Source organism: Onychomys torridus, chromosome 13 (assembly GCF_903995425.1).
Source record: "Onychomys torridus chromosome 13, mOncTor1.1, whole genome shotgun sequence".
Classification (NCBI taxonomy): domain Eukaryota; kingdom Metazoa; phylum Chordata; class Mammalia; order Rodentia; family Cricetidae; genus Onychomys; species Onychomys torridus.
Window position 1 is genome coordinate 48,936,675 of NC_050455.1, and position 25,811 is coordinate 48,962,485.

The 25,811-nt window shown below is 53.0% G+C and overlaps 1 protein-coding gene across 4 annotated transcripts in view; it reads right to left on the reverse strand.

Annotated features, from left to right (window-relative positions):
* Window positions 1-1,851: 1,851 nt before the first annotated feature.
* Window positions 1,852-25,811, reverse strand: part of Synpo (synaptopodin) — a 37,488-nt gene continuing 13,528 nt past the window's right edge. For 2 of the 4 annotated variants that reach the window (XM_036204558.1, XM_036204561.1), the window contains exon 2: window positions 8,185-12,427. In XM_036204558.1, coding sequence (XP_036060451.1) covers window positions 10,020-12,427 — 2,408 coding nt within the window. In that variant the 3' untranslated portion in view covers window positions 8,185-10,019. Of the gene's footprint in view, window positions 4,382-8,184; window positions 12,428-17,742; window positions 17,801-25,811 lie in introns of those variants that run through there. The other 2 variants (XM_036204562.1, XM_036204559.1) reach the window with 2 other exon arrangements.

Consider the following 25,811-nt stretch of genomic DNA (forward strand, 5'->3'; position numbering starts at 1 on the left):
CTTGCACCCCCTGGCTGCACACACATTCACATTGGAACTCTTCGGTCACCTGGGAATGCTGGAGATTGGCTGCGTTCGCTGAAGCTTGGTAACTGCTCTACCCCTAGTGTCTAGAGTAATGCCTGGTAGGGAGTCAGCAGATGTTTGCCGGGTGAATGGAGCATGGATGGATGGAGGAATAAATGAATGAATTGGTCCCCAATATCTTTTCTTGATTGCTCCTTCCTCCCTCCCTCCTCCTTTGCTCTCTCTTGCCTTCCTTCCCTCCCTTTCTTCTTCTCTCCCTCCCTACTATCTTCTCATATTCCCTGAGCCTCTATTCATGGGCTAAAACAAACATGCCAGGACTCTAGCTTCAAGGAGCTTAGTAGCTAGCTTAGACTCGACCAGTGAACCAGCCTTTGGGCTGCTACTGTATCTCTAGCATTGCTCTGAAAAAGCTCAAGGAGCAAGAACACAGTGCCAGCTTGGTCTGGAGCCCGAGAAGGCCTCCCAGAAGAGGAGACGTTGGCACTGGGTCTTGGAGGATGCAGCTCACCAGGCAGAGGGGCCAGGGTCCCTGCAGGTGGAGGATAGATCTCCTCTTGCAAAGACTGTGGAGGATTGGCAAGTAGGGGCAGAGATAGGAGCTGAGGGTGGTGCTGGAGGTTGAGACCAGACAGGTGGGCAGGGGCCAGATTTCCAAGAGGAAGTTGTGTTACAGAAGGCTGATGAAGAGATCAAGCTGGCGGACTGTGATGATGAGATTGACATTTTCCAGAGACACAGCTGCTGTACACATACAGGCTTGAAGGGGGCCAGACTAGGGGCAGGGAAATTGTGCAATAGCTAAGAGAGAGATGGAGGGGGGTAGCTGGCTCAGGGTGGAGGCAGAAGGGGCAGGGAGGAGGGGGGTATTGAGGGGCACTTGAATAATGCCCACATCTCGGAGATGGTCTGGAAATGAGAGGTGTGGGAAGGGAGAAGTGGGAGGGTGGGGAGGGAGGGGGAGTCAGATGGTGAGCTCATTCCATCATGGATGAATTAGTTTGAAGCACTGAGCACTGGACAAGAGGTAAGGGAGAGAAACCACCAGCTGGCAGTCAGATACTGACTGTATTCAGGACATGTTCCAGCAGAAGTTAGGTCAATCCCAGGGAAGGGTGGGCCCAGCAAGAGCTCCCTGGAAACAGCAAGCGCCTGAGTCTGTCACTGCAGATGGCCCCAGTGGACCTTTCTGGCACCCATTTGGGACAGCATCCTGGGCTCTGCTCTGAACTCAGCTTTCTGCCCCTTGGGTTGCTCGGCCCAGTCTCTGCTGGGCCTGAATCTAGAGGGTAGGACTAAGGGATGTCCTCATCTAGAAGTAGGAACACAATCACTCTCTCTGAGCCAAGGCTGGCCCATGGGGATTGGGCCCAATGACCCTGGTCTCACTGTAGTTGCCTGTACTCACATAGAACCTCCCCTGGAGACTCTTGTCCCATCCTGGAATCCTGGTTTCAATGAAGTGGTAGCCGAGCACTGGACCCTGCCCCAGCTTGGCTCTGCCCACTCCAGCATCCTGTAGGAGTACTACTCCAAGACACCACTTAGATCAACTGTCCCTTCTCTCAGATGGGGAAGCTGAGACTTGGGGAAGGAATGGTGTCCTCAGGTCCACCTAGCTAATCAATGACAGAACCTGGGCTTCAATCCAAGGACTTCTATGGCCCCAAGTTTTTCCACCCACTCTTAGGAATTCCAAACTCCGAGACCATGCTCAGATATTCTGTGGACTGATGTATGTTCGGGAGGAAGAGAAAGGCTTTCCTGAAAGGCAAAAATGACACAGGAGGCAGAGGAATGCAGAAAGCATTTATTGCTCTGAATTCTACAAGAGGCATGAAGCAGGATACAGGCAAGCTCTAGTGTGTTAGAGAACATAAGAGAGAAGGCAGTCACTAGGACAGAACGGCGATTCTCAAAGCTGCCTCCTGCTGGTTCTCTGAGGAAATGCAGGTAGAAGCTGATCTATGCCATAGCATCAGCTAGATGTCCAAAAGTATCTTTTCTCTGGGGGGTATCCTTAGCCTGGGACTCCTTAGCTACAAGGGATGCTGCAGCAGGTAAGAGCTTTGGTAAGTGTGTTCATTGACTGAGTTCAGTACTCTCTCATTTTCCCAGTAGAGCCTGGTCCCCAACCCATGGCCATTACGAACCAGCCAAGATCACCCTTTTATCCCAGTGCACACTCTATCCCAACCCCGACTTTATTCCATCCTGACCCTAGCTTCCCCTAGCCTTACTCAGGGACTCTGGATCACCCTGATGTGTGGGAAAATCTACCAATTACCCCCAAATCACATCATCCCTTGTCTTTAACAACACCCTGGTATTTTTTTCACCTACATATATTTGCACCTCATTGAACTCCAGCACCCGTACACCCAGGTTCTGAATTCTGATATTCTGAACCTCAAGAGGTACCATCAGCCAATGATAAAAACCACAGACCTCAGCTACATTCTTCCCAATATCAATCATGGGGATTGGAATAGGAGTCACTGAAGTTTAGGGGGCAGGCTCCCCAAGGCCACTGGGTAGAGGCATGAGCTAGGCCAGAGTGAGATGTGAAGAAAAATGAATATAACAGTGCCCACTCTTCTGGGCATGGTACAGACACTAGGCCAAGGCCTGAGACTGAAGGAAGGAGACATTCACTTGGTAGCCAGAAACACAGGCCCATACTGGCATACCTCTTTACTTCCGCCCAGGTTCATTTGTCTCTGAATTCAAGCCCTGTGGTCCTCCACCCTCACCGCCACTTTCTCATACTATGGAATGCATTTCAGGGTGAGAATCCCAGCGGTCAGGAGCCAACTCTACCCAATCCTGGAGTCTCCTCTATGCATCCTGGCCATGACTTACATAGTCTATTAACAAGGACCTTTCCAAATAGGTAAGACAGACTGGGGGCAGCCACGTATGGCTGCCATCTCTTCTCTCCCCAGCTTTGAAAAACCCAAAATTTGCCATGAACAGGCCAAGAAGGGCAGAGGTCTGAGGCCCAGAGCCCCAGGGAACACTGCTCTGCCCTGGCCATAAGATACCCTGGCCACCCTGAGCTGGGGGAGAGGAGGCAGCATGGCCGAGCCTGGGGAGGATCTTCCAGCTCCTTCTCCCCAGAGGGGCCCAGCAGGGCACCTTGAGCTTGCCTGGGAGATCTCTCTAAAGGTCACCAGATAAAAATAGAGCTAGTCTGAGAAGAGATGGAAAACAGCTGTTCTGGCCTAGGACTTGGTGCCAGGTGCTGGTGGTCAAGCAAGCCAGAGCCTGGGCATGGGTCATGGCCCAGGTTCTTTTCAGCACACACTTCATTTGCCAGGCTACCGGAGAACAGAGTAAAGGAGGGACATGGAAGCCTGGCACACTGCTGGTCCAGGAGCATGGAGCTTAGCTGTTTTCCCCAAGGCACAAGTGTGTGGATGGAAGGGGAAGATGTCTGCAGACTGCACCGGCCAAATCTGAGGGTCAGAGACGGGAGGCTCTTGCTCGGGGTCACACAAATGAATGACAGAGCCAAGGGCTAGAGCCCAAGTTTGAGCACAAGCTACTCGGCCTCCAGCCCAGAGCTCTCCTTCCCTGACCCCTTTCTCTGGAGCTGTCCAATGAGATCAGACCCTTTGGGGTCCCAGGGCTGGGGTACCCCAAACTTGGTGCCTCCTCTGACTTGGCTCTCCCGGGGTGGGAAACTTTAGGTGGTGCAGGAGGCCTCGGTGGGGAGACTACCACGCTTGAGCCTCAGGCTGCCATTCCAACCTCGAGGGCAGATGTTGTAGCCGAGGATGCCGGGCGACTTAAGCCCGGAGTCCTCAGAGTCGAGGGACACGTCGGAGTCTGTGGGCGAGCGGCGGTAGGGAAAAGGCCTGGACGGCGTGGCCTGAGGACTCCGGGGACTAGCGCAGGACGGAGGCCCGACGGGCAACGGGCTCCGCGGGATGGGGGCGAAGGCGGCTCCGCGGAAGGTGCCTGCGGGGCGGGCGGGCTGCGGCGAGCGCACGCGCGGCGGCGGCGGCGGTCCCCGCGGCGGGGAAAAGGGCCGCAGGGTCTCGGCGGGCGCTGGCCGCGGGGAGGCGCTCTTGCGCCGGGCCGCGTTGATGATGTTGCGCGCCAGGAGCGCCTGCAGCTGGCGGCTCGGGGGCCGCGCATCAGCCTCGGGTCGCAGCGGGGAGACCGAGCGCTCGCTCCACGAGGGGGACATGGGTGGCGGCGGCGGCGGCGGCAGCGGCGGGGGGCTGCTCATGCTGCTCCCGCGACCCGGTTCCCACGGTCCCGGGCTCACCCAGCCGTCCAGGCTGCTGGGGGGCCGGGAAGCGCCCGGCGTCCAGGGCGGGGACGTGGGCAGGCTCTCGGGGCGGTCCTGGGGAGAGAGCAGAGAGGGCCAAGGGGAAGGTTTAGTGCCAGGTCTTCCAGAATCAGGGTTTTGGAAAAGATCGAGTTTGGTTGTCTATCATTCGGAGACAGGAAAGATTACCCAACAAAGTCAGGTAGGGCCTGATGTAAAAACTCAGGTGGCTCTACTCAGTGCAGAAGCTTTAAAAGCCTTTGCTGTCTGGGGGCAGGACCTGCTTGCTTTGGAGACGGGCTCCCTCACTTGGTGAGAGGGAATGGGAAAGCAATCGTCCAGCCATCTAGCCTTCAGCTTCCTCCTCTGGGAAATGGGGTGTCCACGAAGCTGTGAGGAAGGGACAATTCATGTGAAGGAACATAGCATGTGTTAGCATGTTCCTTGGAGGAGACCGCTAAACAGAAACTACTATAGGACAGATGGGGAAGACACACACACGGAAAGGTTAAGGCATGGGGCTGGCAGGCACACCGCACACAGCCACAGGGGTTGGGAACAAGTCTTTTAAAGTTACTGTTTCCCATGTATGTTTAGAGTTTTGAACCATAAAGTTGTTTTTATCTACTCAAAAATGTAACTTTAAATATATATTGTTTTTTGTTTGTTTGTTTGTTTTCTGAGACCCGGGTTCTCTGTTTAGTCCTTGCTGTCCTAGAACTCACTCTGTAGCTAGCCCAGGCTGGCCTCGAACTGAACTCAGAGATCCGCTTGCCTCTACCTCCCGAGTGCTGGAATTGAAGGCGTGCGCCACCATCACCAGGCAAATTTCTTACTTCTATATACTAAAACATTTCCGAGAGAGGATTTTATGCAGCCTAGGCTGGCCTCAAACCCAAAATGTAGCTGAGGATGACTTTGAACTTCTGATCCTGCCTCTACCTCTTTTGAGTGCTGGAATAATTACAGGCATGTGCCACAAAGCCCAGTTTGTAATTTAAAAATACTAACTACCACTATTAAGATTAGGCCGCATGAAGGATCCTTTCGGCTCTCACTGTGTTCTGGAGTCACCTCCTCACTTCTTTTCCTTGGGTACCTGGCAGAGGAAGTTCCTACTGGCAGATGGAAACACAAAAGGAGACCAAACCACTCACCAGTGGCTCTCCCCTCCCTGCCCTTCTTGCCAATAGGGACAGTGAGACTAGTTCTGTGCCAGCCGGGTGGTGAACATCTCTGGGGTTAGAAAGCACTGCTGTGGTGGCAAACCCATTTCCTACCTAGTCGAGGACTTATCCATCTATACACGTCATCCTCATCCATCATCTCTCTCTCCTAGTTAGGTCAGACTGCTCAGGAAGTTGGTGTTATCACATTCCTATTACAAGTGATGAAAATGAAGCCAAGAGGTATAAATAAACAGCCCACTGTGGTCTCCCCCACCAGTGTGTGTGTGTGTGTGTGTGTGTGTGTGTGTGTGTGTGTGTGTGTTTCAAAGCTACACCATGCTTAAACAGTGTTAAGGGAGTTGAAAGTGGAGGGCGTGGAAATACAGGCTATATACCCACATACCTTGAACTATCCAGCTGTTCACCCACATTCCAGAAATAAGTAGTCTATTTGGGCTTTTAGTGGAGTCCATGTTCACTAGCAATCATCCATTCATCTCAGTCCCAAGCTGTCGGGTGGAGTCAGTGACGTCATCCCAATCAAAATCTACAATCACCCACAAGATCCATTCTTTCACCCAGTCGGTAATCTGCCAGTCATCCTTTCAAGCGACGGAGAATTTAGTCCCTCCCACTCAGAAGAAAACAACAGAGGCAGATGGTATATATTCTCCAATCACACGACAGCAGCTGCCGCGTGAGTTCAACCTCGGTGCCCTTTCGCTAAAAAGGACCATTAGGAAGAGCCAGAAGAGGACATGTTTGGTGGGATGTAATGCTGCAGTGACCTGTGGAGGCTTTTCCAGGGTAGCCAAGCTCATCCAGGGAGCAACTTAAGGCCTCCTCCCCCTTTTATTCAGGGTCAGGGTTGTATGCGCCTATACAAGCCAGAGTCCCTGAGAGCTGTTCTCCGTGTGAGACACATCCCAGCTTGCAGGGAGGCAATCCACAGACCTGTGGAGAAGAGCTTCAAGGGAGGTCCCTGCCCCTAGTGAGACAGGAAGGACTCGAGGCTGAGACCAAAGTCTCCGAGCCAAAAGCCTGTCAAAGGTACCCAGGCATGTTCCATTATCTGATGAGTGCCACCCTGAGCTCATGACCCAAGCCAGTCAGCAAATGTTTTGTTGTTGTTGTTGTCTTAGACAGAGTCTCTCTATGTGGCCCTGGCTGTCCTAGAGCTCCCAGTGTAGCCCAGGCTGGCCTCAACTCACAGAGACCCACCTGCCTCTGCCTCCTCAGTGCTGGGATCAAAGATGTGCACCACCGCCACACCTGGCCCCAGTCAACAATGTCAAGGCAGAACCAGAAGAGGCTGGAGGAGCTGAGAGAACTGTCTAAAAGTCTCTATAAAGTTTTGCTTCTGCCTTTCCTGGACATAGGGGATGGCTGGATCCACCATGAAGAAGGAAGTCATCAAATCCAGCCAGGACTATGAAGTGACATGGTTCAGGCACAGGCTGAAATGTGGCGATGAGCCAGGCCTGACTGCATGTTAACTGCCATGTCTCAGGACTGAGCATGTCGGGGCAGCGGGGGCACAGTAAGGAAAGGGAGAAGGAAACAGAACTGTTTGCTTTCTGCCAAAGAGCCCAGTGGACTGTGTCTACCAAGCGCCTTGAAAATGCAATGGGTGGAAATCAGAAAGTAGCAGCCAGTCACCCCAGCCTCTCAGCAGGGCCTTTGCATGGAGAGGGTGGAGACAAAAGCTGAGCAGTCAGCACGGTACTGTCAGAGACCAGGGAACTCCCAGGCTCCCTCTTGCAGCCCAGTCATTGCATCTGGAAGAACCAGGGCCAGAGACAGGCAGGGACTATGCAAAGTCACATAGGAACCAGGTACTGATCCCACCGTGTTTTCTTCTCCACCAGGGGAGCCAGGCAGGATTGGTGATGGATGTGGGAAACAACAGTCCAATTCAGATAAAAAAGGAGAGGGGTGGAGGGAACTGGAGAGTGAACAGGGAATTGTCTGGTGGAAGACATTTCAATCTCATACACACACACACACACACACACACACACACACACACACACACACACCAACAGACCCAGCCATATCAGAACTAGGCATATGGATGCACACCTTTCATCCCAGTCCTTGGGAGACATAAGCAGGTGAATCTCTGTGAGTTCAAGGCCAGCCTGACCTATCCAGCAAGTTCCAGGCCAGCCAGAGCTACACAGTGAGACCTTGTCTCAAAAAAAAAAACAAAAACAAAAACAAAAACAAAAAAACAAACAAAAAAAACAAAAAAAAAAAAATAATTTTTTTTTAAATCCAGTAAACAACAACAGAACTAAGCACAGAAGCTCATGATTACAGTCCTAGCACTCAGAAGGCTGAGGTAGGAAGATCATCATGAGCATGAGTTCAAGGCCAGCCTCTGTTATAGATTCTATCTTTTAAAAAAGGGGGTGGGGGACTCCAAACCAATTTGGGCCACAGGGCAGTGTGTTGTCTCTATCCTCAACACAATCTGGGCTAGCCTCGGGAAAGGAACGAAGGAGAGAAAGCAGCACCCTCCCGTTCCTAGGCAGCACATGGCTGACACCAGCAGATCCAGACACACTGCAGGCATGGTAGCACCTCACTTCCACGCACACCCAGGAGGTGAACAGTTCCACTTCACTTCCAGCCCCGAGTCAGGGAGGAGAGAGGGGAGCCCCAAGCCGCCGCGGCAGCAATAGCGCAGAAGAAAGAAGCGAGACAGATTTGAGACAGAGTGTATTGAGAACAGAAGACAGAGCCAAGTGGCAGAGAGCTCAGCCTAGTGGCAAGAGCTGCAGGCTGGAGAACGGGTTCCTTCCCGGCCACCCCCAACCCCACCCCAGGTGCAAAAGAGCAGGGTCTCCGGAGGCTACTGGGAAGACCTGGCCTGAAGGAGCCAAGCTCACCCACAGCTCCCACGTGCATCCCCCTCTTCCGTGTGCCCGATGAGCTCACTGACAAGCCACCCCTGTTCCCATGGAGACAAGCCCAAAGCTCATGAAAACTGCGCACTCAGCCCAGCATGGGCACCGCCTCCACCACCCCTGCCCCTCTGGGATCCCAGAAATAGGGATGGGAAAGAGAAAGTGGGTGGTCCTAGTCCCAAGTCTTGGGAAGATTCCATGGAAATGTATCTTCTTGTATCTATATGCTCTCACCTCCAACAAAGACTAGTTCTGGGGAGGGGCGGGGGTGTGTGTACCACTTCAAGAAGGGCATGGAGTGGAGATCTCAGGCTACCTGACTCTATATCCTCTGTGTGCACGGGGGAAACTGAGACCCGAGGTGCACATTCAGTCTGTCAGAACTCACGTCTAAGTCCAAGGCTTTTCCTCAAAGCTGTTCTGTCCCTCTCTCCCGAGCTACTGTACCATGTTCCCGCTGTCACCAGCTGATCCCAAGCTTAAGCTGACCCAACCCAGGCTTCTGACTGTGGCCTGCTGCAGCAGCTCATTCCAATGGTACCTCACCAGGCCACTCTCATGGAAAGCCAACTCCCGTGTCCCTCAACAACAGCCCATCTTTTCTACTTTCTTTCTATATGACAGTCCCCTTGCCTCTGCACCAGCCTATTCTCAAAATCTTCAATGATTACCACAACTAGAAGACCCTAAGTCCAGGGGGGATCTAAGGCCCAGAAAGGAAAAGTGGACTGGCCAAAGTCACCCAGCAAACGGGAGGTGCGAGGGAGTCTAGAATGCTCCTCCATTGCCTCTCCCTGGCCCCCGTGCTGTTGCACTGAGGTGGCTTATTTTGGTCAGGGAGACCTTGACTGAGGTCACTGTATCACTAAAGGGTCACTCTCCTAACAACATACCCCTATCTGCAGAGCCCTCCAAAGGGCATTCTTCTCGGGGATACCCTGGGATGTCCCCTCACCCCGGAACAGTGAGGGCAAGGCAGTTGGAAGCAGGACTGAGGTCTGGGCCCAGGAGTCTTCCCCCCCCTTCCCGCCCCCACTGTGTAGACTCGGGTCCTGGAGAGGGCACGGAGGCAGCCGAGTCCCAGAGAACAGGAAGACAAGCATCAGAAAACAGTGATATGCTAAGTCCACAGGCAGCAGAGGACTCGGGAGAGGAGGTGGAGCCAGGCAAAGCTCTCTGAGGCAGAAGACAGGAAATGTCCAGAAGGCAGAGGGGAAGAGACACCCTGTGAAGGTGAGAATCCAGAAGCAGGAAGCCAGATGCCAGGAGCCTGAGCCCTAGGAGTAAGGCACACCCAGTACTTGGAGGTTCACACGTCCCTCTGGGCCTTCTCCCAGCAAGACACTGTCGTCAGACTCCCATCCCTGAATCTATACGGCCAGGGAAAGACTATCTGCTTATCGGGACCCTCTGGGGGTATTCTTTCTCCATGACCCTCCTCACCACCGAGACGTGGAGTCTAAACCCCTTTGTCTACAGCTCGGAGAGGGGAGATGGTCCACCCACGGTCTGTTGGCAGCGCCAGACCTTGATCCATGGATGCCTCTCTTCCTCACTAAGCCCTGAACCACATGCTGCCACATCTTCTCACTGGCCCTCCGAGAAGGGGGCAGGACAGGCACTGGGGTTGCGTTACTTGAAGCAGAAAGAAGGCTTCCACACCTGGGCCTCGATTCCAGCATTCCGGGTGGAGAAGGAAGGCCTGGGGGCCTGCTTGGCTCGAGGAGACCACGCCCTGGAGGGAGACACCGGGGAGATGTCACTGCTATAGGTGGGGCTCACAGCAGTGGGCTGGAGACTGTCCTGGATGGGGGCAGTGTAGAGGCCTGGGGAGGAGCGGGAATGCCGAGGCAGAGCAGGAGATGGCGGGAGGCCTGCCCTCGGCAGGTTGGGCACCAGGTCCAGGGAGCTAGGCTTGGCTGGGGAGGCAGCACGAGGTGAGACGGTGCGTGATGGAGTGCGTGGTGAGGTGGCGCGTGATGACGCCTTGGCAGGTTCCTTGACAGGAGACAGAGCATAGAGTGAAGGCCTCATCTGGTATGGCTGCTGCTTGGTAGGCTCTGGGCGCAGGACCCCATTCTCCGGCAGATAGCCATGGTAGAGGGAGGCAGGCGGAGTCCGTGCTGGGCTTAGGGATGCCACTCGGAAGCCGCCAGGGGCATTAGTGGAATACTTCCAGGATGAGGGCAGGGACATCGTAGGTGAAGGGCAGCGGGCCAATTCAGCATGGCCTGAAGACTCTATCACGTACTTCTCCATCCGCGACTGGCGGCGGGCATAGAGCTCAGCCCCCTTCCCTGAGGCCTCAGAGAGGTTCTGGTTGGGTTTGGGCTTCGGCTTGGCCTGGATACGGGGTGACTTGAGGCAGGAGGCCCACTCAGGCACGGTGTCCTCAGCGGCCGCAGGGCTGGCCCTGTCCCGAGCTACTGGCTCCTGCTGGAAGTTGGAGGCCTCGGCTCCCAGGGCAAAGGGCTCTTCTTCCATGCCCAGCTCCCCGTGGTCCCTCTGCCTCCGCTTCTCATCCGCTGTCTGCACTAGATCCAGCAAGTCTGGATTGGGGGTAACCTTGGGCTTCTCCACGAAAGTGAACATTGATTTCCGGCTGCCTCGGCGGGCCATCGACTCTTCCAAAATGCCTGTCTTGTTGGCAGGGACTGCCTGGCTCTTCACATGAGGCAGCTTAGGGTCAGAGCTGGGATACAGAGTTGAGTAAGAGGGAGGAGACCTAACCCGGGAAGCCACAGGGGCTGTTGACAAAGTCTCAGCATAGGTGGGGGGTGGGGTGAAGCTTCCTAAGGGGCGTCTCTCCAGGACTGGGCTTCGCTGCCCAACCAGCCTCCTTTCTACCATGGGGCTGCGGGACATCATGTGCCTTTGCGGCTGGGGACTTCTATCCACCATGGTGGGAGCCGGAGGAGCCCAGGCCTTCTCTCCAAAATGCCGTCTTCCCATCATGGGGCTGTGCTCCATCTGGCTGGTACTCCCTGGTGACTGGACCCCAAAAGGCCTGGCCGTCCTGTTGACCACTGAGGCAGGCTTGGCTAGTGTGAGATGCACTTCACTGTACACCTTAGTGGGCGTGGTGACTGCCCGTCCAGACATCTCTTGCTCTGCTGATGCCACTGGGTTGCTAGGCTGCATATCAATGAGCAGGGAGCTGGACATGAGATCTGCTGCACCTGGTGGTCCAGAGCTGGAGAGGGGTGCGGCTTCCCTAGAGAAGGTGCTGGTGGCCGATGACGGAGCTGACACCTTATCAATCAGGAGAATGCTGGATCGCACCTCCTCTGCTGGCACCGGGGGTTGCCCATCAGCACATGGAGTGCCGGGTTTGGAATCAGGTGTGCCATTTGGGGGACACTGTGCCTCAGATGAATTCTGCTGGACAGGGGTGACAGTCGCTGGGGGATTCTGATTCACATCGGTGGTGGGCTGGTTGTGGTGGCTGTTGGACGCCGTTGTGGTGACTGTGGCATTGGGCGCGGAAGGGTTCTGGTTGATATCTGTGGCTGGACTGTGCACCTCAGTTGATGGAGGGTTTGGTGAGGGTTGTTGGGGCTCGCGGCTCTGGGACAGGTGTAGCCCATTAGCTGTTAGCAAGGCTGCATTCTCCTTTAAATAAACTACCAGTGGCACCTCTTCCTCCTCGCTGGCAACCTTCTCCAGGTGCCGTAGGAGACTGGCTTCTTCTGAGTACTCCTCCATGATGTGACCAGGGACCCCTGTGCTGGGGCTTCGGGGGCTGGGATGCTTTGGAGGGCCTGGCTTGGATGGAGATGTAGGACTCAGACTGAGCCCTGGGGCATGGCCTGTGGGGCTCGAAGGATGCCCTGCTGGGAGGGCCTCTTGGCTGAGCTTTGGTGGCCTCTGACCACGGCTCTCCAAGGTGAACTCGTTCACCCTCTGCCGGCGCCTGTTGAAGAGCTGGACCCCTCGGGAGTTGGAGCTGGGAGGGGTGGTCAGCTGGGCTGCAATCTGCTGGCTCCACGCCTTGGCCTCCTTCAGATCCTTTTCAGTAAAGCTAGTGCTCCGGCCTAATGCTGCGGAGAGTACACAGGCCTAGTTAGCAAATGGGTGTACAGACAGTCACCATGTCCTCCTACATCTGACCATTTCTTTGAAATCTGATCTTTACTCAGTTTCCTGGAATCAGCTGTCATGAAGAGTTAAGGATGATGCTGACCAGCTGTTCAGGATGGTCTGACCATTCCACTGGACAACCCTGGTAGGGTTGCTAATACAGTACTTCTCCAAACTGAGTCACCCCACTAACTACATCTCCCATGGTCCCCCTGGCCACTCTCGCCCCTTGAGAGTGTTGCATATCAACTCTGCCTCCCTTCTACACTAAAGAAGGGGAAGGGAAGAAGAAAGACAAGCCATGGCCAAGTAAGGCCTTGGATGCGCTGGAAACATCCTTTCCTCTAACAACACACTCTCCCAGGATGGGCCTTCCTGGCTCCTGTAATCCCTCTGCTTTTCCTCGGCAGCATTCACTCTTGAAACTAAACTGTTTGGATATCCTCTGATTTATCTTCTCACCTCAAGCACAGCTCTGAGGGCCTCTACTTGTCACGATTACCTCTCTGACCTGAGCCCCAAGAATAGTGTTCTGCCTAAAGATTCTCAGAGGTGCAAAGCAACCCCAGAACACCTTACACATTCCTTTCTGGGGGTCCTTTATACTACAAAAGATGCTACTAAGACTTATTTTTAAAGGTATTTTGAGTTTATCATTGTGGGGAAGCATGTACCACGTTGCACGTGTGGAAGTCAGAGGATAATGTGTGAAGTCAGGTCTCTTCTACTTTTACATGGGTTCCTGGGGATCAAAGTCAGTCACCAGGCTTGTGCAGCTTGTACCTCTACCTGTTGAATCATCTCTCCTGCTCCTAAGACTTCTTTTTTAAAATAGGTTAATATGCCAGGCATGGTGGTGCACACCTTTAATCCCAGCACTTGGGAGGCAGAGGCAGGTGGATCTCTGAGTTGGAGGACAGCCTGGTCTACACAATGAGTTCCAGGACAGTCAGGGATACACAGAGAAAATGCTGTCTTTAAAAAAAAAAAAAAAAAGGAAAAGTTAACACATTCACATAAAAAAGTAACCCCGAGTGGTGGTGGTGCATACCTTTAATCTCAGCACTCGGGAGGCAGAGCCAGACAGATCTCTGTGAGTTCGAGGCTGCCTAGGTTACAGAGCGAGATCCAGGATAGGCACCAAAACTACACAGAGAAACCCTGTCTCAAAAAACCAAAAAAAAAAGTTAAAAAAAAGTAACCCTGATTATACCACACCAAATCAAGAAACCACTCGGTCAGTTTCTTCTACATCCTTCCCCAATTTTCCTACATTTTTATTAAGATGATTACTTAAAAATCCATACATTCTAACATAAGCCAAGCGACACCCTGGGCTGACGTCAACCGTGGCCACACTGCCCACTGTGTTCATTTCTCTTGCTCCCCCAAGAGTCCTGGGTGACAGCCATTGTGTGCCCGCAGCACAGAGGAGAAAAACTTCTGTGAGGAAGTTCCGAGATTCCTGACACGCACAAGGCCGCCACCCAGCTACAGGTGGCAAAGACCGAGTCAGTCCATAGCTGTGTTCAGGGTCTTTCTGCGGGGTGGGGTGGGGGAAAAGGCAGTAGGAAACGGCAAAAACAGAGGTCACGGGTCGGCCCCCTATTAAGTGAGGTCACCATTTCTCTTTCTGTCCACAGCGCCCAGCTGGCACACAAACGGTGCCCAATGCCACTGAACAATGAATAAACAAAGAAAGATGCCTGGACAGATGAGTCACAGGCAGCCGGAGGGATCAGCCTATGACCAGGGTCATAGCTTACCCAGTGGCTGAGAAAACCCCTCCCCCACTGTGGGAAGCTAATTAGCTCTTGAGGAATCTGACCCTGCCCTCCCTCCTTAACTCACCCTAATTAGCCCTGGGCCTGACAGGCTGATGGGTCTCCAGGGACAGTCTTTCTAGGCATCTTGCCAGCCTGGCTCAGAGTTCGTGGACTCTGAGAGATGCAAGTGCCTTGATAGAGGAGATAGGTAGTTCACCATTATCCCATTTTATAGATGGGGAAACTGAGATCCAGAGAGTATCCCAGGGCAAAGCTCCCACTCCCCTTTGCTGGAGTCAGCAGAGAGGTCCATGGAGGCCAGGTACAACCCGTGCTTCCTGGCTTTCTGGCTCCATCCTTCTGTCCATCTGCTACACCTGTAGCTTCCCCTCATGCCACGATGACAGCATAGAGCCTTTCCCAGCTGTGGTATCCCTCTTCTGCCCCAGTTACCCACTCTGTAAAACATGAAGTGTTTAGCCAGACCAATCCCCTGGGACAGCCGAAGACGAGGTTTCCACACATGGGAAAGTCTTAGGGGATGTTTGGACCATACAGTGTCTGCTTGGAAGCAGGTCCCCTGGCTCAAAGCCAAGTTCTTTGGCTGGGCTATCCCTATGTTCTTGGCAAGCTCCTCCCAGAGCCATAGGCTCCTTAGCTGAGAAACATTTGGGGGCCACCCTGAGATCACAAGTACAAGGGGTCTGTGATCATCAAATCCAGGGCAAAGAAGGCTCATGCTACCCCAGGAAGAGCTGTCCACTGTGACCCCACTCGGCTCATGGGGACAGACATTATCTGATCTTTTTCCAGCAAAGCACATTCATAGCACAGATCAGGATCCTGAAGGACACACATCAGGGGACTCTGGGAGTATGGAGAAGCATCACAGAGTCTCAGCATGTCAGAGATGGCTGTCACAGCACAATTCTCCACACAATCCTTGCGTCCCTAAAGCCACACCCCTGCATGTGCAAAATTTACATGCCAGATAGCATGGGCTCATGACTCCATGGTGTGCCTCACTGGTACAGGCCTCTCAACCATAAATTCCTTCAATGGCTTCCACATCTTGGTGTGTTTCTGACCACCACCACCACCACCACCACCCCAGTGAACAGCTTTACTTTGCAGCCTGACAGTCCCACAGAGATTCACAGGTGCAAACCCATCCCATATGACCCAGGATACAGAGCCTACCAACGCTGCTTAAGACACACGCTTGCAGCAGCTGCAGCTGACACAGATTCGGCACACACTACATGCGCTTTACACGCATTGTTGGATCCTCGCGGCAACCCTATTCCGGCCCAAACTGCTATTGTGTGCTTTGTGTTGATGAGGAAAACCCAAGAGCAGAACACTTGGCTCTTGTCACTGCAGAGCACCAGGATCCTGTCTGGCAGAATCCCACAGGGTAAGCCAGATAGAAAGTGATCTGGTGTTTGAACATCCAGGCCACTCCATGTCCCTGAACACTGCCACTCACTCCTTCTATTCATGCTTCAGGACCCGTCCTGTACCCGCACCCCCCCCCAGTACCTGCAACCTCCCCAATCCCCTCACATCTACACAGTACTCCCCAGCCCCCTGACTTCCAATGTCAATGTGAAAGGCCCTTGGGGAGAAGCCAGCTTGGGAGGCTCAGGAAGAGGGAGGGTCACAGGGAAAAGGTGACAGGAGGCTGCTGACTTCCAGCCAGGCTCATCCTAGCCTGCCCTGACCTGAATGACCTCCCCTCCTGTGAGTTTGGAGCTAGCTGCCCCTAAGCTCGGAGAGGGGAATGAGTCTCCTTCCTAGTGGAGCCTTGCCCCCCAAGGCCAACTGCAGTGATATCACAAAAAAGGAATTTGACAGGAGGTTTGGTGCCAACCCAGCCAACAAGCCTGGCGATTTTTTTTTTGTCACCCTGCACAAACATGGGGGTGGGGTAGGGCAGGATTTGACCAATCAATGGTACCCTGGAGTCCCTTGTTACAAGCAACAGGGGACATGCCAACTAAAGTCTCCTAAGGCAATGTCACCTCTGGCAACAGCAAACTTGTATGAGATTGTGCTTCTTGGCTTTAGAGAGATCAGAGGTGAGCCCCGGCCACAGGGACCAGCAGTCCTCACTGCCTGGCTGTGGCACAGGCCATGATGCCCTTTCTTCTAGCCTAGATCTTGGAAGGTCTATAGAGCTCTGGACAGCAACCCTGAATACAGGCCTTCGGTAGAAGAAGGCTGGAAGGTAGACAAAGAGAAGAGCTGCCTGGGGTCAGGCGAGACCGGGCAGATCCGGAGCAGAGGAGAGGCTCAGAGACAGAGCATTGCCTCAGGGAGGTGGGGATGCCACGACACAGGCCTCGCAGGGCCCGAGTACAGCACTCCATGCTTATCGCTCTGTTCATCTAGAAGGCGGCGATCCCAGAAGACGATACGGTTGCTATTCCCGTTTTGCAGATGACAGCCAGGCCCGGAGATGCCCACTCAGTGTCAAACAGCGTGAAGTGGAAGAGTTGGGATGCAGAACTCAGAAAGTCTGACTGCCTTTCTAGCTCAGAGCTTCAGCGGGAGGGGCATCAAGAGAACTTCAAGGTTCCTGGGGGACAGTCTACAGACCCCTGTCTCCCCATCCCACCAATGCCCCTGGGCGGCTTCCTATCACTTCTTCCTTTCAGGAGAAGAGTTGATGAACTTACTCGCAATAAGATAGACATGAATGATAGGGTATGAACTGCCGGTGGAGTAGGTTAGGAGTCAGTCAACTTCTAGGTCTAGTTCTGTTCTAGCAGGAAAAAGCCTTCTCTCCAGCTCCTGGGCCTTATCGCCTTCTGTAGGCAGCAGCCCCCTGTTCTGCCCATCCCTTTGCCTGTCTGAACCAGAGGAAGGGATCTGAGGCAGGGGAAGAGAGGCCAGAGCAGAAGGTCAGGACATTGAGAATTCAAGGAAATGTTTCTCCACACAACTGCCGTCAATGGGAGTGTCCGGGCAAGGCCAGTGGGTAGGATGGGAGCCAGAGGTGGGAACACAGAGGTTGGCGTGAGGCAGCCCATTGTAGCAGCCTGGGAGCCTTGACAACAGGACCGGTAAACAGGGTTGGTAAACTGCCCCCCTGTTGGGGTCAGGAAGGACCCAATGTCCCAGCCATAATACAACCCCTGGCTTGGCTGGGGCAGGAAGATGAGGAGGGCTGAGTAATAACCTAGCCACTCTGCCAGCCCAGCCTCACATCCTCCCTGCAGAGAGGGAAATGACACAGACCCCGAAGGATGCACCCGTGCCAGAAGCCTGGTGAGTGCATTCTGACCGTGGACACAGACCCACACGTCTGCCTCTAAGGGGCACACAGGGATAGGAGTGAGGATCCCTAGGGCCAGCTCCAGCCTTGCCACTAACGAGGCTGGCAGAAGTTCCCATTTGCCTCTTTCCTGGTACTGGGAGAGAAAATAGGCCAGACAAGGGGATGCCACATACCCTGAGTCACACCCCAAACCCCAAAGGTCCCTCTGAGTGCTCAGCTTACTCACTCTGACTGGGTCTTCCCTGCAGCCCAGCTTCCCCAGGATGCTCCGACGCTGGCCTCTGTTCTCAAAGCCTTTGGAACAGGCAGCCAAGTTCCCCGGCTGACGAAGAGAGGAAAATCCCACCTTGACAGTACCCGGAGAAGCTAGATATGACTTCTCTCCTCCACAGATGACTCAGCCCAGCTCTTTATCAGGAAAAAACGATTCTGCAACTGCCTTTTAAATGGCCTCTCCACCCCCAGTCTCTCCCCCGCCAATCAACCCACCCCACGCAGCCAGAATCACCAGATTCACTTGTCCTCCCTCCCAGCCCCATGCTTCTTTCTCTTCTGCTCAGAACCCCAAGCCCTGGGGAATCCAGAAGGGTCCCCCTCATCCCGGCCTTCAGGGGTCCGGATAGCAAAGCTCGCCTGTACAAGCACCGCGCTTTCTCTCTATGTGTCCTTGGCAATGGCTGAGAGTACAGTAGCTCCCGGTCCCCACCCCTGCCCTTGAGTTCCTGCCTGGAAACAGGGTCACAAACCTCTCTCCACTTCCCATCCTTTCCATGTGTCCCACATCCCCAGCCTTTCACCCAGTTTGCATCTGACCAGCCCCTTCCAAACGCCTTCCCTGCCTGTCAGCTCAGCGCTTAAATCGCACAGCCCAGGGCATCCTCACTTGTGCGGCAGCCTCACCTCAGGGGGAGCTTGCTGCTTAACAGGAACTATGACAGGACCTTGTCTCATTCTCATCACAGCAGCCCTGAGGAGCACCGACCTCACCTCTGCCCTGAGGCTAGCACCGACCTCACCTCTGCCTCGGAGGTGCCTGTGTCGTGACTTGGAACAAGTCATGTGGCTAGCTGGAGCTGTGGATCACACTCAGGGGGTCCCTCCCAATGTTTGTTTCATGACATCCAGGGTCTGGGTCCTTCTGTCCCCCACAGACTGAAGGAGCCTGAGGGCAGGGCCACACATGCTCCACTCCCGCACCCCTCCCTGCCTCCATCCTCGGTGGGCATGACAACTGCCGATCTTTGCCTGCTTGAGTTCCAGATGCTGCAAACAAAGGCTCAAGGCTTCCTTCAGATCCTCACAGCACTTCTCAAAGGATGGCTTCTGATGGCCAGTTTAGAAATGAGGAGAGAGAAGCACTGAAGACTAGCCAATGTGTCCCAGTTCTCACTCGGCAAGGGAGAGAGCTGACTATATCCAGAGCAGAGAGCTGCTTCCCAGGCCTGGAATGTTTCCCTCAGTGGACCTCCATCTGCAGAGAGTACATACATACGCCTCCTGAATCAGCTGCCGCTTCATCCAGGAAGTCCTGCTCCATCCTCCCCTAACTCAAGCAAGAAAAATGGGACTCACAGGACACAGCAGGTATCAAGAGGATGTGGGCTCTACCAGAACTCCTGGCTTCCCCCCTGCTGTCAGACAGGCCCAGACAGAAGAGGGAAGACTCCAGGAGGTGGTAGCACAGGCCTTTAATCCCAGCACTTGGGAGGCAGAGGCAGGCAGATCTCTGTGAGTTCAAGGCCAGCCTGGGCTACAAGAGCGAGATCCAAGACAGCCAAAGCTACACAGAGAAACCCTGTCTTGAAAAAAGAAGAAGAGGAGGAGGAGGAGGAGGAGGAGGAGGAGGAGGAAGAAGAGGAGGAAGAGGAGGAAGAGGAGGAGGAGGAGGAGGAAGAGGAGGAGGAGAAGGGAGACAGGCTTAGCCCATTTAGCAACTATCTTTGCAGGTAAAAGACAGACTGCTGGCTGACCAGGGCCTTGCTGGGAGGTTCTGGCAGGACCTGGCTGCAATAGCATGTCTCTCGCCTACCGGCTAAATCACTAATGTATAACGGGCAGATTTCAGAGTCTTAGAAATGGGCACCAGAGGGCTGGGGATACAGATCAGTGCGGGGCACTTGCCTAGCCTACACAAAGGTCCTGCATTCCTTCCCTAGCCCTATGTGAAACAAGGTATGGTGGCGCATGCCTTCATCTCAGCACCCGAGGTGGAGGCAGGAGGATAAGAAGTTCAGTGTTTGGCTGTACAGCAAGTTTCAGGCCTGTTGGGTTACATAAGACTCTGTCCAAAACAAAACAAAACAAACAACAACAGAAAACCAGTCAGCCCAGTGGCACACACCTTTGATCCCAGCACTAGGGAGGCAAAGACACGTGGAACTCTGAGTTTCAGGCCAATCAAGGCTAGAAGTAAGACCTTGTGTCAAAAAATTGACCAATTTTTTTTTGGGGGGGGGAGAGCGGGAAACAGGGGAGGTCAACAGGGCTTGCTGCTCTTGCAGAGAGGGTCCAGACTCAGTTCCCAGCACCTACATGGTAGCTCACAACTATCTATAGCTCCAATTTCAGAAGATCCAACACCCTCTTCTGGCCTCCATGGGCACTGCACACACATGGTACACAAACACATGCAGGCAAAACCCCCACACACATACAATAAAAATTTATAAATTTTAAAACGAAAACAGGGCAGGCATGGTAGCATACACCTTTAATCCTACCCCTACGAAGGCTGAGGAAGTCAGATCTCTGGGAGTTCCAGGCTAGCCAGGGTGACACAGTTGAGACCCTATCTGAGGGGGAAAAAAGACAAAACCCCAAATGGTAACCAGAGACAGGTAAGTTCAGGCCTACCAGGACAAGAACCTACAAGAGAGGTAAGGCTGGCCTGCAGGCTATGATGTCTTTCAGAAGAGTCAGGAGCACAGGACAGACCACACATATAACCCTGGAGACACAAAGGTCTGGAGTCACAAAGGTAGCAAGCCAGGATAAAAAAGAGAACATTCCCTCATCTGTGCTCATCAGGGCCTCCCACACTCTGGGCCCTACACAAAGATGAGGCCTTCCCCTCCACCCCAGCTCTGGGCCAAGGCCTGCCTCCAGCATCTCTAAATGCCTCAACCCAGGCAGAACTATCAGTGGGGGGGAGCTCAGTAAGTGTGGACTGAAGGTTCAGCACCCCACATCCAAGGCTTCTGTCTTCACATTTGCTCCATCGTTCAGCCCTGGAGCCAAATTCCAGATGCTTCTGGATTCTAGACTGGAGAGTGGTTCTTTAGTGGGTGAGGGGAGACCGAAAAAAGATCAGCAAGCCTGTGGGTGGAATTGGGAGATGAAACCCCAAGTCGCTGTGTCAAACCTGAGAAGAAGCCTATTCCATGAAGTGCCAGGAGAACACAGAGCCTGGGAGACAGAAATCAGGATAAAGCGATCCAAAAGCTTTCTTGGAGAGGACAGCACTTGCCTTAGGTTTTTGTTAGTGGAGATGAAAGGATGCTCCAAGCAACAGGGACAGTTTTCAGACACTAGAAGACTCAAGGTAGTCTGGCCATGTCCACCCCCATGGCCCAAAGCAAGCGGGAGAGAAGAAACCTTTGAGGAAGAAAAAAAAAATGACAGCAGGCTTGCCTGGAGTCCAGTTTGCATGCAGGGAGCCGGGTATCATTTCACAGGAGCCCAGGAATGTCCAGGCTCTGCCCTGGGCTACGTGCACTGTGGGATCTGCCTTGGGCCTCTGGGTGGTTATATAACACACACCGCAGCGCGGTCCCACAGTCAGCCAGGACCCTCTGCCTCCTCCACTCTGCCATCTGTCCCTCTGCTGCTTCCTTCATATAGAAGAGGCTGCTGCCGTGCAGCCGAAAAAAAAAAAATGAAGGCCAGCCCTGTGGTAAATTCCCCACATTCCTTCCTCTCAGAAAAATAAATAACCAGGGAGAAAAAAAAACACAGGAGGAATGATAATGACGGCATAAACCCGCTGGCACTCGGACTACTCACTGGGGGAGACAGCATGGGAACTCAGCACTGCCTCGTGCCTGTCCTGGGACAGGGCCTGTGGCCGCCTCTCACAATGGGTATAAGACCCAACTGGGGCTCACTCAGGCTTGCTCACAGCTGCCAGAGGTGCTCAGAGTCCCTGTGGTGTGGCAGCCACAAGGAGTCACCACAGCAAACCTGTCAGGGACTAGGTGTCCTTGTTCCTCAGCTAGCCGCCCACCCAGCACATCCAATGCACCGGGTCTTCCTCCTTTACGTCAAATCATTCTTTCAATTTTTTACTTTTATCCTCGTGGGCTCTAAGTATGCTTATCTCCGTTCTAAAGACAAAGAAACTGAAGCTGTGAAAGATTTGAGGATGCCCTACAGCATTAGGCTAAGGAGTCAACTGTGGATGTCCGGCACCTGCTTGCATTCCCATCCTGTCAGCTGGTGCCTCCCCCAGGTAGCCTGCCCTTCCACCTACTGGGCAGCAGGTGGCCCGTCACCCACCCTGAGTAAATCACTGTGTCTCCGAATCTCAACTTCCTCCTTAATAAAACAAGGATAAGCAGCTAAGAGTGGCGGCGCACACCTCAAATCCCAGCACTCCAGAGGCCGAGGCAGGTGGATCTCAGCGAGTTCGTATGCCAACCAGGGTTACAGAGTGAGACCCTGTTCTCAGTAAACAAACAAACAAACAAACAAATACAAAGACAGACAGTCTACTTCATAGTCACCACTCAGCAAGTGAGGTGCAGAGATGGTTATAAGGTTTAAAGCCCTGATCACTCCTGTAAAGGTTAACTCCAGCCATTACCACTTCCGGAGAGCTTTCCAAGGCTCAGGCTCCCGTGGTCTCTTACTCCCTCTGCCTCTCTTCTCCAGCCAGCCTCTGTTCTGTCTACAACCAAGCCTACTTCTACCCCATTTCCACTGCCCAGGGGACCCTCCGAGGCAACCTCTAGTCAAAATGCTACAGCAGAAAAGAAGAATTCACCTGCCAGGCCCACCAGGAGCATGCCCCAGGTCCAAGATCCCAGTAGGGAAGGAGCAGCTCTATAGGTTCTGGCTGGACATGCCACCCAAGAGGGTACCAGGACTCTGGGGGGCTGGAAGATGCTAGCCCTACCACATCCCACCTCAATGCCGCTCATCAATTTCCAGGCCTAACTGCCTCCTGGACCCACCAGGAATCCTGCCAGAGAGGATCCTGCCAAATGGGCCAATCCTGCCTTCCCATTTTCCTAAAACTACAAAAGAACACAGGAGGTCAGGACATTTGATTCCAGTGTCTGTCCTGTTGCGTTTGCGAGGCCTTGAGCTAATTCCTAAACCTCTTTGGACCTAATTTTACCATCTTTTCAAAGTAGGGTGGGGGTGGGGGTAGGGGTGATTGCACTGGGACCAATGCTTGCCAGAGAATTGGTACCTCCCACCCAAGGGTTTTGGGTGCAACTCTGGTCCTTAATATCTTTGTTTGTTTGTTTATTTTTTAAATGCTTTATTTATTTTTATTCTGTGTGCATTGGTGTTTTGCCTACATGTGTGCCTGTAAGGGTATCAGATCCCCTGGAACTGAAGTTCTAGACCGTTGTGAGATGCCATACGGCTGCTGGGAATTGAACCCGGGTCCTCTGGAAGAGCAGCCAGTGTTCTTAACCACTGAGCCACCTCTCCAGCACCAATAACTTTTTTTTAAAGAATTTTTTTTTATTCATTTTACATACCAACCACAGATCCCCCTCTCATCCCTCCTCCCACTCCCCCCTCCAGCCTTCCCTCCCCTGACCCATCCCCATCTCCTCCCCCAAAAGGATAAGGGCTCTTTCTAGAGCCCACTACCTATGGTGGGACGGTGGGACGCCTTATTCAGCTTTGATGCAGGGGGAGGGGCTCGGTCCTGCCTCAACTGAATGTACCAGGCTTTGCTGGTCCTTAACATCTTAATAGTTATGCAAGTTTCAAATGTGTCCCGGAAAACGCACGCCAAGCCTGTGGCCTCAGGTGTATCACATCTTAGGGAGAGGATAACCAGACAATTTAGAGAAAATAAGGCTAAGTGGAGGCAGGCTCCTGAATTCAACCAGTATTTATTGCACAAACTTAAGGATCGAGCACTGTTCACGGCCATAAAGAGAAATAGCACCCAAAAATGTGCGAATTTTAGTAAGGGGGCAAGATAATAAATAGACATGTAAGTCTGAGCCTACAGAGAGTGACTTGCAAACTATGTCAATCAAGGTCATCGTCACAGAGAAAGCGCTTCAGAGTGAGGCCATGAGGAAGGAGTGGGGGGCACTTGTTCTAAGGTCCTGAGGCAGGCTACACCACACACAAGCAAGGAAAGTGTCTTTTCCAACAACCTTCTACTCTCTTCTCTCTGGGATCTCTCTCCCTAATGCTGGACTGACTCCAGTGGGTGGCAGCACATCTTCCTTTGCACACAGGCCCCCACACAGAGGCTTCGAATATGTGTGACACACAACAGAGCCCGCCCGGGCATGCGCACACACTAAACAGAGTGGGCAGGACAGACGTGTGAGCACCTGCAGGCATACACATGGAGGTACACTGTGCTCATGCAGGAGACCAGCATGGGCACACCTGAAACAGGTACACACTCTGTGGGAGGGTATGTGTCCCTCCGGGCTACCACCTAGTCTCCAGGTAATGGAGTTACCAGAGAGTTCTTGCCACAGACACAGGCTGCTGGAGAGGGTCATTGAAATCCATGATTCTGCACCTCAGTCAGAGCCGAATGCGTCTCTTCAGGAACGCATTAAAATCTACCACCTGATGCTTGGGTGTCCCCCGAGCAGCACTGAGTGTGTTGGCCGCCACCATCGCCATCACCAGCTGTCACCAGAGATTCCCAGCCTCTTTCTTGTGCAGTGATCAGGGCAGCTGAGGAGCAGGAGAAAAAGACCAGGCCTAGCCTGAGGCCTCAGCAAGTTCCTTTTCCTCTCTTGGCCAGAACAGGACTTTCAGGAGGCCCACATGCCAATTCCCGGGCTCCAGTCTAGTCCTATGGGTCCACCTGAGGGACTCTGGTACACAGCCAGGTTAGAGACTCAATGGGCCCATCAACCCCTAAGTTAAGTTTATAGCTAGCAAACACACAGACAGATGCCTAGACTGTGGTCTAACATATAACATGGCTCCTTAAATGTTAACACAAAACACATTTAATAACATTGAACTACGTGAGAAAAAAAATCATGTGGGATGGGTACGAGCAATGTTTACGGACATGTACCTGCACATAGTGCCGGGCATGATAATGCCATGATGAAACCTAACTATTTTGTGTGCAAAGCAGAAAACCTAGTAAAAAGGATCGTGAATACAGACCATCCTCTAAGTACTCACAACCCTTTGGGAGTTTCCATACCACTTTTCACTTATCAGAAATACAGGCAGAGGAGGGACTGCTACGTCATTCTACAGACTGGGAAACTGAGGCAGAGGCTGGGCATTTAGAAAGTAGAGGTAGGAGGATTGCCATAAATTTGAAGCCAGCCAGCGCTACATAGCAAGACCCAGTCTCAAAAAACAAACAAACAAATAGATAGATAATAATGACTAAATAAATAAACAGCAAGAGGTGGTGAGGTAAACAAACAAACAAATAAATAAATAAAAATAAACAAGCAGCAAGAGGCGGGGAGGTGAATGAATGAATATATATATATATATATATCAAGAGGTGGGGAGGGTACCCAGAGAAGGCCATTCTACATCCCAGGATTCCATAGCATGCAGCCTTTGGCTTCTAGCCAGAGGCTCTGGCACCTCAGGCCTGACATTCATCCCTTATAATTTGGTTTTAGCCCCGGGGTAACTGGCCTTTATTCCAGGTTCATGACAACTCTGGCACGCGTGACTTCCTCAGCAACTCAAGGCTCCCCAGCAATGGGACCAGCTGATCTGCCAGCACAGTAGTATCTCTCTCCCTGGGCCATGCACAGAGTCCCCAGAGCCCTCCTACTGCGTGCTAGCATTTGATCTAAAACCATCATTTTGCCCTAACTAACCTGATCGTGAGCTATGATGACCATTAGCAAGCCTCCCATCTGCCGAATCTCTGAAACAGTCTCCAAAGCCCACCCTGCTGAGTGCTTGCCAAGGGTTGGTAACACACAGGCAAAGTACCCATCAATAGGCCTGTGGCTCATGCATGCACCAGCAATGGTGGTGTGTGTGGGCTCTGACTAACACACTCACTTTTAGAAGCAGAGAATCTTGTTTCATTTGTCAGTACCCATACACACTGAATCTGTATAACTGCATCGTAACTCAGACCAGCCTCAC